Genomic DNA, 15,334 nt, shown 5'->3' with positions numbered 1-15,334 from the left:
AAGAAGAAGGAAAACGAAAAAAAGACTGCCGGAATGATGTCGGGCTTTTGTCACCCTTCGTGTTGAAGCGTCGCTGTTACAAAAATGCTGTCTGACAACAGCTGGAAACGAAGTTCAAGTTGCATTCTGAGGATCTGATGGAGGCTATTGCCGTCATCAGCATGTCGGTTCATCCCGCAGAATGAGAGTCAGCGGAGCATCCTGCTGCATTCATTGGGCAGCTGCGCTGAATTTGAACAGTAATCAAATGGAATCCGTTCGTAGTAAGTTAAGTTTATAAAAAAAAAAATAAATAAATAAAAAGTCAGACTAAACTTTGTGCATCTCATCGGACCAAGTTTTTTTTGTCGTATAATTCTCCACAGCCTACGTGATTTTTGTCAGTATTTACTGAATGTAGCTTATAAAGCCTGTAAGTTGCTGCGAAACATTTTCGCTTACGTTGCCATGACGTCACTGCGACTAATCGACGTTGAGTCGACTTTTATCGTGTTGACGTCGAGTTTAAAAAAACATGAAGTCGTGCAATCCGCAGACTACTGAGACCTTTGGAGTGATTTTGTTTAATGTCCTCTGTTGATCTCATTACTATTTATCTACTTCTCTGCAGTTTGAACCAGGAATTGTGGATATCTGTCTGAAGATTTTGGACAACAATCCTAAATTTGTGTCGGATGCCGATAAGGATGTTTCTTCCCGGAGTGATCCCATCTATGTGACCAGGGCGCTTAGTGCTATGGTAATAATAATTACAATAACAATAATATGACTTAAAGAACAATGCAGAGAACAAAAGCAAATACTGTATTTATTTATTTATTTATTTATTTATTTATTTAAAATGTAGCGACAGGACCTAAACAAAGATTTTACAATAATTTTCATAAAAATGATGTCAGAAGTGTTATGCAGCAGGCATAGATGTGGGATTCTGGAATCCATGTGTCTTTATATACACACATGTACATATATATGGTGTGTATATTTCTCACACTGAAGTTCCTAATGTGTGTCTTGGTTGTTGCTGTTGTTTCTCGCAGATCAACAGTAATGACGACCAAGGAGTGTTGGTGGGAGAGTGGGCAGAGTTTTCAGATGGCACCCATCCTGGACTGTGGATGGGCAGCGGGGAAATCCTGCGGCAGTGGGCAGAGAGCGGTCCGGTCCGCTACGGCCAGTGCTGGGTCTTTGCTGCTGTTGCATGCACAGGTTGGATATTACATAGAGCATGATTGCCCCCCCCCCCACACACACACACACAAAGTTGAGGGAAATAACTATTTGCAATAGATTGTGCTCCATTATATAAGCTAAAAATAGAATATTATTGTGGCACATAGAAAACAGCATAGTCCATTTCAAAATTCTGCTTATGGCACTAACAGCCTTCTCCATCCTACTGGGTTCTCAACGGTCTCTTCTCTTAATCAACAGCCTAAATTTAGTGTCTCAGTCTTCCTTCTGTCTTCTCTGTTTGATGCTTTAGTTTGAAGCATCAGTATCACCGATGCTATCTGAAGTATGCTTTCATTTGCCCGTGTGATGTAGAAGGATTTTGCTCCCCCTTTAGTGTCCCGCGCTCTGGGCATTCCATGTCGAGTGGTCACTAACTTCGGATCAGCTCACGACACTAACGCGAACCTGGTGATCGAACGCTTCTATGATGAAAATGGAGACCGAATTTCTGGAGACGATTCAATATGGTGAGTGAAACATATACTGATATACTGTGACCATGTGCAACCCTGTGATACAAACTCATTTTCCTCTCATTTGCAACTCTTTTTATTTTTTTCTTGTCCAGGAACTTCCATGTGTGGGTGGACAGCTGGATGACTCGTCCAGACTTGGGGAGCAAGTTTGATGGGTGGCAAACTAGTGACCCAACACCCCAGGAGACAAGTGATGGTAAAAATAAATAAATAAAATGACAGCAGCTGGGTTTCCACTATATACGTGGGGGGAAAAAACACGTTAGGATAAAAAACAGAGGCTTTAATTAGGGGGAAATAAATGTTCTGCATTTCTGAGTAAGGTTGTAACATATTCCAACCAGAGAAAAGGGAGTTTGTCTGTAAGACGGTGTACATGTGCAGCCAGAGACTATTTTAAATGATGTTTTTTTTCTTGGCTCCTTGACGTCATCAGGAGTTTTCTGCTGTGGCCCAGCTTCACTGTGCGCCATCAAAGAAGGAGAGGTGGGCCTGAAGTACGACACGCCTTTCATTTTTGCTGAGGTAAATTTTCTTTTCTTTTGCTCTAAAACACATCTTTATCCAAGAAGAATGTAAATAACGCTCATTTACTTATATTTGAATTAAATTAAATTATATCTAACCTATTTACAGTGAACTTTTTAAACAAATTTGCTTTAAAAATATTCAGATAACATTCCTAAAACTTTTCTGCAGTTTTTAAATGCGTGTTTTCAGTTGCAAGATGGCTGTAAACATTAAGATCCTCCTAATATATTTTCTTTATTGTTGTCATTTCATGCGTTCAGGTCAATGCAGATGTTGAGGACTTGGTACAGCTGTCCACAGGACAGTTTGTGATGTTCAGTGAATCCACTAAATCTGTTGGCTGTTTTATCAGCACTAAAGCCGTCGGTGCAAACGAAAGACGTGACATTACGCACCAGTACAAATATCCAGAAGGTACTGCAAAGTCGCATCGTGTCGTTGCAAGCCATAAATCTGGTTTCTAAAACAAAACCCGGTTAGTTCTCTAACAATGAGACGAATGAGGGATTTTCATGTGGGCAAGCCGGCATCACTCTTTTCTTGAGTGACGCACATTCATAAATGTATTTACAACAAAAAAAAACATGTCAAAAACAGATAACCAAAAAATACTTCAAAACCTTTTTTTGTTCTCTTGCTGTCATTACATTTAAGCTTCGTGACATCTGACATGTTGAACTGTGATAGATACTCACACATTTCACTCTCTGGTCAAAACTTGAGGCCTTTATCGTAACATTGGAACCGGCGGACATATTTTTTTGTCCCACAGATAATACATATTGTCCAAGTTCAATGTTTGCTATTGCGATTGAGAAACTGTGTCTTCTAAATCCATCAAAGTATTTCATATTGTGAATTATTTTTATTCTACTAGTTTAGAACTAATTAAACCTCTGAAACAATACAAAAGTAATTTAGGATGTGTTATAATTTTGCATGTGGATTTAGTGCGAAACTGCAACTTTTTTTTTTTCCTATTAGAATGAAATTTCCAGACCTTGAAATAGACTTCAGCTTCAATTAGACTTCAGCTTTCTGGTGTTTTGGAGCTTACACTCCCTCCAAATGTAAACAATAAGGGTTTTTATCTGTTACATAATGCATCGTTGCAAACGCTCGTCAAAAGTCTAATCGGTACCTGATGAGTAACTTCTGTGAGTTTCTGGCAAGACCAGAGACACACAGAATCAGCTCCCTCAGAAAAGTCTGATTGCTACGCTGATCTCAGCTATGTTTATGATATTTATTTCGGTTTCATATTCTTTTGTAACTTTGATGATTTCAGGCTCAAAAGAGGAGCGGGAGGTGTATGAGAGGGCCCAGCATCGCAACATGCTGCTGCAGAGAGGAGAAAAGCCTGGGCTTCATCTTAAGGTAGCATGAAGTTGTTAAACTTTACAACGTCCTACATGTTTTAGCTGTTTCCTTGAAAATGGCAGAAAACCTCCTCTACAGGTCATTAGAAACAGTCCAAACAGGAAGTAAAAAGTGTCTATTCAAAAATAAACAGCAATGATGCCTATGAATCAAAAACAAAGAGCTGAATGTTAACACACTGAGATAAATAACTAAAGTCATTACAACAGAATCTGCATCTCTGCCGTTAATCAGTTCTAGTGCGACTTGCACCAATGACTTTGTCTCATTCTTCGTCCCTTTTTAGATCAAACTGGCTGAAAACATGATTGTGGGCTCCAGCTTTGAGGTGTATGCTTTCCTAACGAACAACTGCATGGACACAAGGAACTGCAAACTCATTTTCTATGCCAGAGCGGTCAGCTACAATGGAAAACTTGGGGACCTTTGTGGATTTTCATCGGACAACCTGGAAATGCCCTCTGGAGAAGGTTTGTTCTGAGCTCAGTACCAACTGTTCAATTTCTTTGTGAGGTAAATAGTCGGACACCCTCGTCAGTGGTCGTAATGTGTAGACTGATCAGTGCACGCGTTTGTTCAGAGAGACGTCTTTCTCTGAAACTGGAGTACCAGCGGTATGAACCGGCGATCACCTCTGACCTGCTGATCCAGGTGTCGGCCATCACCTTCGACAAGGAGACTGTCGATTTCCAGAAGGCTGAAAAAACAATCGTGCTGGACGAGCCAGACATCGGGATCAAGGTTGGGACTTGCAGGACGCAAGAGAATTAGTAGAGACAAATGTTCCACATTTACTTTTTCATTCTTTTACCCTTTCCAAAAGTATGTATATTAATAATTAGCAATCATGTCAATAATCTTATTAGTCTAGATAGCTCAGCAACCCAAATCTGCTTTTTTTGGTCATGTCAGGAGTACATAATTTAACTTTTCTCATCTGCACAACTAGCAGTCCAGTATGGAGAATGACATGACATTTCTCATGGAATTGCTACTTTTCATTATAAGATTTAGTAAACATCTTGCAGATGTTAAAACAGAACTGTACCTACATACAAAGCTCTATGTGAATTCAAAAGCTAACCTTTGTGCTTAACTTTGTGCTATCACATAAACATTTCTGCTCAGAGACACTCTCCATCTCAGCCTGACGGAGCTTGAGATCATTTCAGTCTCTGGATTTGGAACATGAAAACAAATAAGTTCCACATCAAGACCAGTGTTTCTGTCTGACCTAGAGAGGTCGATTGGTGTTGTGAAGAGCTGCCTTTCAGCAGAGTAAATACACTACAAGAAGAGATAATCATCCAGATGAAAAGTATAGTTTAATGTTGATTTGTATATTTTTACCCTCTTCTACACTGCAGTGCTTACGTTTCACGTTTCAAAACCTGGAATTTTGCCTACCTGATACCACATTATGTCATGTCTTTTATGGTGAAACCGGAACCTCCTGTCTGCAGCTGGTGGGCGAAGCCAGAGTGAACCAGCCTTTGACCGTAGAGATGACCTTGTTGAACCCTTTACCAGAGCCGCTGCTGAGCTGCAGCTTCGCCATCGACGGCATCGGACTCACAGGCAGCAAACCCATAACAGCAACGTACGTCAAGTTATGTCACAGCCTTCGCTTGATTACTGAAAACAACCACTGGCACTGGAAACAAGATAAAGTGTGATTTCATTCAGTGATCAATGATCTGACATTTGTAGTGACAAAAGGCAGATGTGGTAGGAGGAAGTTGAGGGGACTGTCAATAAAAACACAGATACAAATGCTTCCACATGACAGAGAACAACATTACCAAACTATATAAAGAACCAAGAAATACAAAATATGTACATAAAAAACCCCAACATAAAATCATAAAACCACTGCAAACGCAGGTAATTAACATGAGTCTCTCTTGCAGGATTGGATCTGTGGGAGCAAATGAAGCAGCGAAGGCCAGCATTGAGTTTAAGCCCACCGTTGCTGGCTCCAGCGTCCTCCTGGTGAACTTTGACAGTGACAAACTGAAGAACATCAAGAACTTCACTGACGTTGTTGTGGAGGAATGATTTAAACCACATTTCTTTGGCACATTTAGGGTGCATTCACACTGCAATTGAGTCACTTCAGGCTGCAGTGTGAACGCACCCTTCTTTGTTGTTATAGTTTGACAGAAATGTGAGACTGCAAAGCACAGGAGTTTTACTAAATATTCAGAGAATCCTTGGATAATTTCTCTCATAGTTTTGTTGCTGCACCACAGTGTGAGCAATTGAAAATAAAATTATTGTTTCTTAATTAAAAAAGGCATTTCATAAAATAAATCATGATTAATAAAAAAAACCCTATAAAGATATGGGATCATGGTGTTTTGTTGTATTTGAGGAAAAAAGCTATTTCAGCTACAGAAAATAATACACGTCTCAGAACAATGTTGCAAGTACATTATACCCATCAATAAATCTGCAGAAATGAGCAATAAGGACAAGCTTGGCTACCTGGACCACACAAACCCATCATTTATACGTTCTAAATGAAACCTAAAATAAACAGTTACCAGAAAATATTCTGACTTATTTTCTTTTTTATTCAGAAGAATGGCTTTCTACTCTTAGGGAGAATTCAACATTCATACAATCAGAATCACAAGAAGTTTTTTGCATTTCAGCCTGTGGTGTGAAATGAGGAACACTCACTAGTCAAAATGAGTTTCCGTAGAGTTTTCATTGATAATAGCTCCCACACCCTTCTAATTATATATAGTTTAAGAATATTACATCAGACAAATATAAAAATAATTACAGAAATGTGGGCTTAGTGGATGATACGTTTAATGCCTGAGAAAAAGGGTTTAATGTGACAAACGAGCCTCAGCAGATATTTGCTCTTAACTAGAAGCGCCGCTTCCAGCTGTATCAGTGATTCATTCATTTGTTAGGAATACAGGTGATCACATCATATAGTTAGTTATCACATCGAAGACTTAATACAATCCAGTGTCATTGATCTCCACCGACAGGAAGGCTTCGCCCCAGTCTGTCATGGAGGCACTGAGAATAACGTAGTCACCCTCGTAAAAACGGGGCTGCTCATCGGCCTTCCCTCTGACAAAGTTAATCTCACTTCCATTGTACATCTTGACAAAAAGGCTGCGGTCGCATTTTCTATCTTTATTAAAGATTCCCACAGCAAACCAGTTGGAATAAATGACTCTGTCATAGGGCACGGAGAACATGACGGCCATGATGTGGTTGTAGTCGTTCAACTCGCCATCGAAAAGGTCGTAAGTGAAAACGCCAACGGCGCCGCTCGCCAGGCCTGTCGTCTTGTTGAAGCGAGCCTTGACGGCAGAGCAGGGATCGACCATCGAAGGGAAAGGGACCTGGCAGAAGCCGCTCTCAGTGTAGACCCTGAAAAATGGAGACGTAGAAAATCAGATGTATTTGTATTTATCTTGTTGTTCTCGTTAAGATAGCTTACAGGGTTTATAAAAATCTATAGAGAAAAGAAGGAAAAAAAAACATTTACATAAGAAAATGTCAGGAACTGCAATGTAAGACAAATTCTCGCTTGAGGTGAGGTTTTATCTTATCTGAAGCCGTTTCATCACTTTTCTGCAGTGATGAGTTGGTGTGTTATGAGATCACTGGAGCCACTCAACACGCAAACGTCTTCTAAAGTTATGAATATTGTTTACATCAGTGTTTGCCTGGCTGGGTGAAATTTTGACAAACCTCTTAAGACTTCATTTATGTACCCACATTTAAAGTTAATATTGCATAAAGTACAAAGTCAAGGTTTTTATGAAATCACCACATTTCCTGATAGTTTGTAAGCTGCAATGTGGAAATTGTTCAAACAGCAGTGCATGTGTTTTTTAAAAAACACCCTCTAACAAAAGCTACACGATTTCATAATATAAACAAATTTCTTTATTTCCTTCTGGAGCAGGAGGACAACAAATCCAGCCGGGAACCTTTAAGACGGATCCCTGGTCCAACACAGCTGAACCAAGCAACTGAATCAGTAAGTTCAGTAAGTACTTCAGAGTCCTGCTAATGACTTCGCTCTTTGACTCAGATGTGTTGAAGCAGAAACAGATCTGTAAGTTGAAAATGCCTGACCCTCGAGGCCAGACGTGCTCCAGACGTTTCAGCTGCTCCAGTCGATTGCCTTGTTGAACAAGTAGAAATTAAGCCTAAACAGGTTTACTTGACAAAAAGGGAGTAATAAGAGCAATGCTCCACCTTGGGTTGGAAAGACTGTAGTAGTTTGTATTGTTCCTGATCTCAACGTCGCAGCGACGGCGAGGCATTGTGTTGAGGTAGGTGGAAGGTGACCAGACGGAGGCTGTGACATGCAGACAAGAAAAACCCATTAGATTGATTAAGATGGACTTTTAAAACCTACAAACAAAATAACCAGCGGGTGAAGAAAAAAGTGTTCATCCAGTAAGTCTTTGGAATAGATTTAATTACATAAAATTATAGCCAAACAGCTGAAAGTACATGTCAACAATTTCACCATCTGGACGTCCTATAAAAGTGAAACAATTCTGATGCACAGCCTTGCTTACCTTCAGTCGACCAGCTTGATGCAACGACAGCCAGATGATTGGAGAGAATAGGTCGGGCGTCCTGGTTTTAGCCTGAATGTGAAATCGCACTGCGTCAGCTCGTCACAAGTGAACTCTTTATTGACTCTGCTAATCAGGACCTTTAACTCTCATGCTCAGTATCTTCAGTCCCTTCCTACGTGTGACCCGCAAATTACCACACTGAGTTGCAGAGTGATTCAATCACAGCGTGCTTTGCTTCCAACTGAGTTCTGCTTTGTTTACACACATACGTTTTTATGTCCCAAAGAATAAAGTTGTGTAAAAGATGATTTGGATACCAGAATGAAGTTGCCCCCCCCCACACCTTCTTCAAATCAGACAAAATTGGTGTCAAACGTTTGTGCTACGTTTGTGCAGCAAAAATTTTCATTTGTACTGCTATCATTTTAAAGATATAAAGAAATATTTCTAGAGGCCATCAAAGGTCAACCACCCCCCACCCCCACCTTCTTCCAATCAAACAAAATGGGTGGCAATTAACTCGACTACGTTTGTGCTGCTTTGGCTTTGAAGATATTAATGAAATTTTAAAGGTCAAAAGGTCAACCAACCCTCCCCTCCCCCCCACTTTTATGAAATCAAACAAAATTGGTGTCAAATGTTTGTGCTGGTTTGTGGAGCAAAAATATTCATTTGGCTCATTTTCAGTAGCTCAGTTGAGGGGTTGACCTTTCAACCATTATACTGTCACATTGTTAGACTTCTGTTAATCAGAATTTGTAAACTTTTAACACACTAGTTCCTGATGAATGAACCAGTGAGTTAGTATTAACTTGACTCTGGTATCATGTCCAGATGTAAATACTCACAATTGGTTTCATAGAAATACCCAAGAACTCTCTCTAAAAAAAAAAAAACCCACTAAAATTACAGTTCTCACTTCGTGGTGACAAGACAGAATCTTGGCTAACAGTGGAAATTCCCATCCGAATGCTTAGAATTTAGTCAATAGACTGAAATCAAGCTGGGAGAGATCAGTTAGTGACCAGCTAAAGGTCATGAACGGGACAGAAGTCCATGTCCATACAGAAAGACTTGGGGAAAAGTCAGAAACTGCATTATTCACAGGCCAAAAAAAAAAAAAAGAAAAAAAAAGAAAACAAGCTTAAGATAAGGAAACAGCTCCATGTACATGCTGCCCAGAGAAGGGTAATCAACCAATGAAACACATGCATGGAGTAATAAACTACCTGAACACATGTGAGGGAGAACTAAACTAAACCTTGACATCCTTGTAAATGTGTAGTTTATTTTAGAGTTGTGCAAATTTGAGACTGAGCATCCTGGAGAGGCTTTTTAAAAACGGACAGCTTTTCAGCTAATGCAAAGAGAAATTACAAACGTTAACCTTGGCTAGAAAAGTTCAGTTCAGTGTCTTTCTTAGAAACAATCTCAAAATGACAAAAACAAAAGGTATAAAAATTATTTAACATGAGCCTACAAGAAAACCAAGAATGATGGGGTATACAGCAGATGTGCTTTTTGGCTTTTCTTTACCTACAAAACGATTTACGAAGTTTTCAGCCTCTGGTGCAATTAAAGATTTCTCTTGCAGCTTTCAAACCAAAACCTGGTAGCCCACATTAATTAGGCCTGTTGTGAAAATAATATATGAGCTGAATCATGTTCCAGATGCAATTTAATCAAACTGTAGTTAAATTTATTTTCTTCAGATAAACAATAAAGGCAAAGGAAATTCACAAAGCATTTTGATTTTGAGGGCACCCACAACTTTCCATTCAATCTGTTTGTGGTTCACATAGTTGCTCCTACATTGTTCTTTATCTCACTTTATATGTTTGTGTTTCGAAAAAGAAAAAAACACCTTTTACTCTAGGTCTACAAATTAGAAAATTAAATTGATTTTATGAAACATAAAGATCTTTCACTTCTTTGGATTATGTTGCTTCTGATACACTCCCAGTTTGAATAGTGCATGTGTACTGGGATCAAGGGCATGTAACTCAGTGTTCACACTGAATTACACGCACTCACTCATACTAATATACTAACTTACTCTTAGTATATTTTTCCCATATTTCAAATAACCACATGGGGATTAACACATGCACCTTAGCAGCCAAAGAAATTAGGTCATGCCGTCAGTTTCACTTTCCGTTTCAAACAAACCCTTACACAAACTATGCCCTCAACAACAAACACAAAAGCATAATGGCTTTATGCAGAGAAGTTTATTTGAAGGAATAATTCAGGTGGATAGATTTTATTGCTCCATCTCATCTTCCTCTTGGGCAGGTAAATGTTGGCGCTGCATGGAGTTGAGAGCGGCAGCATATTTAGCCATGTTGTTGAGCCCGTTAACCACACAGCAGCTCAGTGCACTGCGGGACGTCTTCATGTCGCTGGCACTTAGCCACGTGTTGGTCTTGATGTCGTAAAACTCGACGTTAGGGATGGTGGTGACGCCGCCGAAGCCTCCCACGACAAACAGGTGGTCGTTCATCACGGAGATGCCAAAGTTACTGCGGGCGGTTGGCATGCTGGGCACATCGCACCAGGTGTTGGTGGAGGGATTGTAGGCCTCTGTAGTGTTCAAACGTGACACTCCGTCAAAACCCCCAACCTAGAGTACAATAGTTGATATGGTTACGATGTCACAAAATCCAAGAAGACAATAGGTTTTGTCAAAATAAACAGTTAAATGAATTTTTTTTTTCTGTGATAAGTCTGGAAAAAGTTGGGGCAGAGTCGACAAATGTCTTTTTAGGCTGTGCAAAAGAGTGTTTAAAGAATAGCACATCTGGTGATGCTTTTTTTAAATCAACATTTCAGTAGAAATAAAGAAGTCTGAAAGTGATCATTTAAAACTTGTCTAAATGTGTACTTATTTCAAGACTAAAGTTAAAAGAAAGTTGAGATTTTGTAGCATTAGCTTCTATTCTTATTTTTTAGATATTAATAAGAAAAAGTTACATCTTACAACTTGACAGTTTAAGAATACACTGAGTTGAAGTGAAAAATGGATCCTCCCACTAAAGTAAGAGCTCTGCCTGTTATTTACAGAAATTAGATCAATATTATCTTTCAGACTAAAGGAGAAATAATGTATCTGGGATACATTGTCAAAAGGAAGGATCAACTGAGGTTTTTTGGGTATCTGATGCATATATAAGAGGTACTATCAACAAATATAACATGCACATAAATATCAATGCTTTGGAGCAGCAAATGCTGTCATTGAGAATTTTAGATAAGTTCAACACCTGGTTTTCTAACTTGCACTCAACAGCTCAACACTTTGATACAACACTTCACACACGTCACACAAATCAAGGTATTCAAAGACCAGCTGAAGTTCAAATTAAGCATAAGAAAGTGGAAGAAAGTGCATTTAATGGAGTTTGAAGGTTTCTTCTGTCAGGTTTCAGCTTTTTAGCAACTGTTGATCTACTGGACTTTCCACACAAAACTCTTTTCATAATTAGTAGAAAATGGCTCAGAAAAACAAAGAAAAAAAAAAATCCAGTGAGAAGGAGCTCGGTGTCTGAGATTCATAGGAGACTGGACCAGCAGGTTTAAGAGGGAAGAAAGGCATAACCAACTAGCTCAGTTTTTGATATGAGCTATTTGGGCAACTGCCCAGAGTGGCATAAGACAGGGATTGTTTACAAGCACCAGACAAAAATAGGTAATTTGAAGGAGGCTTCTACTGTTTTTAAGCACTTCCAGTCAGTGGGGAGTTGGCAACACATGCCTGCTGCTGAGAATAGGGAAATAATTTTTTATTTTGAGACTTTGCTTCATTTTAGCTAGTTCAAGAATTTAGATGATTGCTTTGGGGCCGGTAGAAGGAAGGGTTTGCTCAAGTCATTATTTGTGCAAGGCCAACCAAGGTGTATGGAATGCCATCTCCGAATGCACAGCTTGTTAAACCTCGAAGCAGATGGGTGACAGAAAACTAGGAGCCACTCCTGTCAGCTAAGAACAAGAAAGTGCAAACATGCTTACCAAAGGTTGATATTTCTGGTGAGCTCAGTGTTTTTGTTTCTGCTCCACTGTACTCACGGCAAAGATGTAGTTGGCATAGGCAGCAACACCGACCCCACTACGCCTGCTGCTCATGTTGGCAATCAGGGTCCACTGGTCTTCGTCTGGGTTGTAACACTCGGCTGTGGATAGACACTGTATCCCGTTGAAGCCACCACAAATGTACACCTAGAGAAAGTGGAAAATAAATGGTGTTTTGTTAAAAATATTAACCTACCATCTGAAATTTCTTGTGTTGTCCTATGCTGACATCTAGCAATACGTAAATTTTCCATTTCCCTTTATTAAAATTGAGAAATCACTCAATAATCAATCAAGTTTATTTGTATCGCACATATCAGCAGCAAGGCAGCTTAATATGCTTTACGTCATGAAAACATAAAAACATCAGTAACCAGTTGTGAGACCAGTAACAAACATTACATTTTGTCAAATGCCATCATTTGACAAAATGATGGGTATTGATTTGATCAATACCCATCAAATCAAAAATCAAATCAAATTTTATTTGTATAGCACATTTCAGCAGCAGGGCATTTCATTTCACATAATTAATTAATTTCACATAATTAAAGAAATAAAATAAAATAAAAAATAAGAACAGCATGTGACATTGAATAAACAGTAAGAAAGAGATAAAAAGATAAAAACATACTTTTGTTACAGAATTTAAGCGCCTGTCGTTGCCGGACTCCGCCGTCCGTTTAACACGGGTATTATCCAGGCCCCGTCGCCTGAATTTACAGATTTTTTGTCAAAATGCCATTTGACAAGGATTCTTAAACCTCAGAGTTTAAGTTAAAATGCCATTTAAAAGAAATTAATAAATAGATAAAAAGTAAAGATAAAAACATTAAAAACATAAAAAAACATCGAAGACATCAAAACCCATCAAATATGTTGGTCAATGTTGCAGTGATTATGGGTCAAAGGCAACTCTAAACAGGTGGGTGTTTGGTCTAGATTTAAATGTACTCAGTGTTTCAGCTGTTTTGCAGTTTTCTGGAAGTTTGTTCCAGATTTGTGGTGCATAGGAACTGAATACTGCTGAATGTCATGTTTGGTTCTGGCTCTGGGTATGCAGAGCAGAACCAGAACCAGAAGACCTGAGAGGTCTGGAAGGTAGAGAAACAACAACTGGTCATTAATGTTGTTTAATGACCAGTTAAACCCGTTTAGTTATTTATAAACTAACAAAAGTATTTTACAGTCTATTCTCTGACCTACAGAGAGCCAGTGGAACTGGGATGATGCGCTCTATCTTCCTGGTTTCAATAAATCTGCTCAACAGAAACACACCATATTTGAAAAACCAAGAAGTTTCTCACTAAGAAGTTTTTGCACTAAAATTTCTTCGCACTGGGATGCGGGGTTTTTCCAACCCTATTGAAATAGATGTATTTTGCAAAACTGTAAAAGTAACACTTATTCACATCACACAAGTCGTGATGAACAGCCGGATGTTACTACTGGCAGAAACGACAAAGAAGATGACAAGGAATGGTAGGAGGATGATATAATGTTCTTCAGATGATAGAAGGCCAACTTTATAACTGTCTTTTTGTGGCTCTACAGGTTCAGGTCAGAGTTCATCACCACACCCAGATTTTGGGCCTTCTCGCTAGTTTCCATCTGCAATAACTGAAGCTTCATGCTGACTCTTGATAGTTCCTCTTTAGGTCTAAAGATGTTGACTTCAGTTTTGTTTCTGTTCAGCTGGAGAAAGTTATGGCATATCTGCACATTGATTTCTTATACGCATATGTTCAGTGCCTGGATGGGTTTAGAGTTACCTGTTGACATGGAAATATAGAGCTGTGTATCATCTGCATAGTTATAATAGCTAATCTTATTTCCTGTTATAACCTGAGCTAGATATTGATTAGAAAGGGTCCCAGGGCTGAACCTTGGGTTACTCCGCTTGTGACTTCCATCCTATGTTATGAGAAGCTACCTATAAACACAAAGAAATTCCTGTTCTTTATGTTAGATTCAAACAAGATGTGTGCTGGACCAAAGAGTATGGAATATGTCATGGTCAGACATATTCCACTATTGCTCATGTTGGCAATAAAGTGATACAAACCATCTGAATTACCCAAAGTTTACCAAATAAATCTCTGCTGTTTTCTCTGTTCCAGTCATAAAGCCCAGAAACATAAATTAGTGCCACCTACTCTGCTGTGAAGGGTTGCACAACTGGCATCACTCCTCTGCTCGTGCATGGAAGAAATAATAGTCCACTGGTTGCATTTTGGGTCATAGCGTTCAGCAGTGTTTAGCCGTTCCTGTCCATTGTAACCTCCTAAAGCATATATGTAGTCATTCATCACAGTCACACTGACAAAGCACCGACTGACATGCATAGGTGACACTTCTTCCCAGTTTTGTGAGGTCAGGTCAAGTCTATGCACAGCACTGAACTGCTCAATACTGTCAAAACCACCAACACAGTAAATTGATCCATTGAAGAAGACAGCGCCATGATAAGCCCGGATGGTTTCTGTGGTATAGGCCACATCTATCCAGCGATCACTGCGAGCATCGTAGGCTTCAATTAAACTGGTAGGGCTGCCATCAGTCCAGCCTCCTATGGCCAACAGGAGAGCGGGCGGCACCCGTGGGATTGCTAAAGATGGGCAGACAAAAGACCTGCAGCTGGTCCTTGACATGTGGTCCAGGATGGGGTTCAATGTCCGAAAGAGCATAGCTCGACATTCTGGATTTGTTTTCACCAATTCACTTTCATTCACATGTTCTATGAGGTACTTTGGAGACATCCAAGCCAGTCTGATCTGCAGAGAGACACAAATACATGAGTTGGGTGACATTGCATAAAGCATGGCCTTTCCAGAGCTAGTACAAGAGTATGTCAACCTTTTCTAGTTCACTTTCATGAAATGGCTTTAATCTACTTTTCTTTTCAACCAGAATGTGTAGCTAATTCAGAACCGAGGATATCATCTCACCATGACATTAATGGTCCTAAACCTAACCAAAAATCAATCAATCTCTCTGTCTGTCTCTCTCTATGTGTCTATGTGTGCATTTGTATATATGTGTGTGTGCATATGTAGAAATTTCTATATAATTCAT

The 15,334-nt window shown here is 39.4% G+C and overlaps 3 protein-coding genes across 3 annotated transcripts in view; 1 reads left to right on the top strand and 2 right to left on the bottom strand.

Moving 5' to 3' along the window:
- Positions 1-6,164, top strand: part of LOC106944902 (protein-glutamine gamma-glutamyltransferase 2-like) — an 11,961-nt gene extending 5,797 nt beyond the window's left edge. The window contains exons 4-15 of the mRNA XM_015028223.1: positions 611-739; positions 1,041-1,209; positions 1,571-1,703; positions 1,805-1,908; positions 2,149-2,237; positions 2,504-2,657; positions 3,532-3,620; positions 3,910-4,093; positions 4,204-4,364; positions 5,087-5,223; positions 5,534-5,710; positions 5,764-6,164. Coding sequence (XP_014883709.1) covers positions 611-739; positions 1,041-1,209; positions 1,571-1,703; positions 1,805-1,908; positions 2,149-2,237; positions 2,504-2,657; positions 3,532-3,620; positions 3,910-4,093; positions 4,204-4,364; positions 5,087-5,223; positions 5,534-5,681 — 1,497 coding nt within the window. The 3' untranslated portion in view covers positions 5,682-5,710; positions 5,764-6,164. The remainder of the gene's footprint in view (positions 1-610; positions 740-1,040; positions 1,210-1,570; positions 1,704-1,804; positions 1,909-2,148; positions 2,238-2,503; positions 2,658-3,531; positions 3,621-3,909; positions 4,094-4,203; positions 4,365-5,086; positions 5,224-5,533; positions 5,711-5,763) is intronic.
- A 78-nt stretch (positions 6,165-6,242) lies between these two features.
- On the bottom strand, positions 6,243-7,927 carry LOC106944878 (DELTA-sagatoxin-Srs1a-like). Its single transcript, XM_015028169.1, has 2 exons — positions 7,860-7,927; positions 6,243-7,022 (listed from the first exon to the last, which is right to left on the bottom strand). Exons 1-2 carry the CDS (start codon positions 7,925-7,927, stop codon positions 6,596-6,598), a joined length of 495 nt encoding a protein of 164 aa, XP_014883655.1. The 3' UTR covers positions 6,243-6,595.
- Positions 7,928-10,402: 2,475 nt separating this feature from the next.
- Positions 10,403-15,334, bottom strand: part of LOC106944901 (kelch-like protein 10) — a 10,103-nt gene continuing 5,171 nt past the window's right edge. The window contains exons 3-5 of the mRNA XM_015028222.1: positions 14,416-15,033; positions 12,257-12,406; positions 10,403-10,814 (exon numbers count right to left, since the gene is read on the bottom strand). Of these exons, the coding sequence (XP_014883708.1) occupies positions 10,455-10,814; positions 12,257-12,406; positions 14,416-15,033 (1,128 nt within the window). The 3' untranslated portion in view covers positions 10,403-10,454. The remainder of the gene's footprint in view (positions 10,815-12,256; positions 12,407-14,415; positions 15,034-15,334) is intronic.

The sequence above is a fragment of the Poecilia latipinna genome, unplaced genomic scaffold, assembly GCF_001443285.1.
Source record: "Poecilia latipinna isolate Pla-1442-1.1 unplaced genomic scaffold, P_latipinna-1.0 Scaffold117, whole genome shotgun sequence".
NCBI lineage: Eukaryota > Metazoa > Chordata > Actinopteri > Cyprinodontiformes > Poeciliidae > Poecilia > Poecilia latipinna.
The sequence above is the reverse complement of the archived record's forward strand: the minus strand, read 5'-3'. Positions and strand labels throughout refer to the sequence as shown.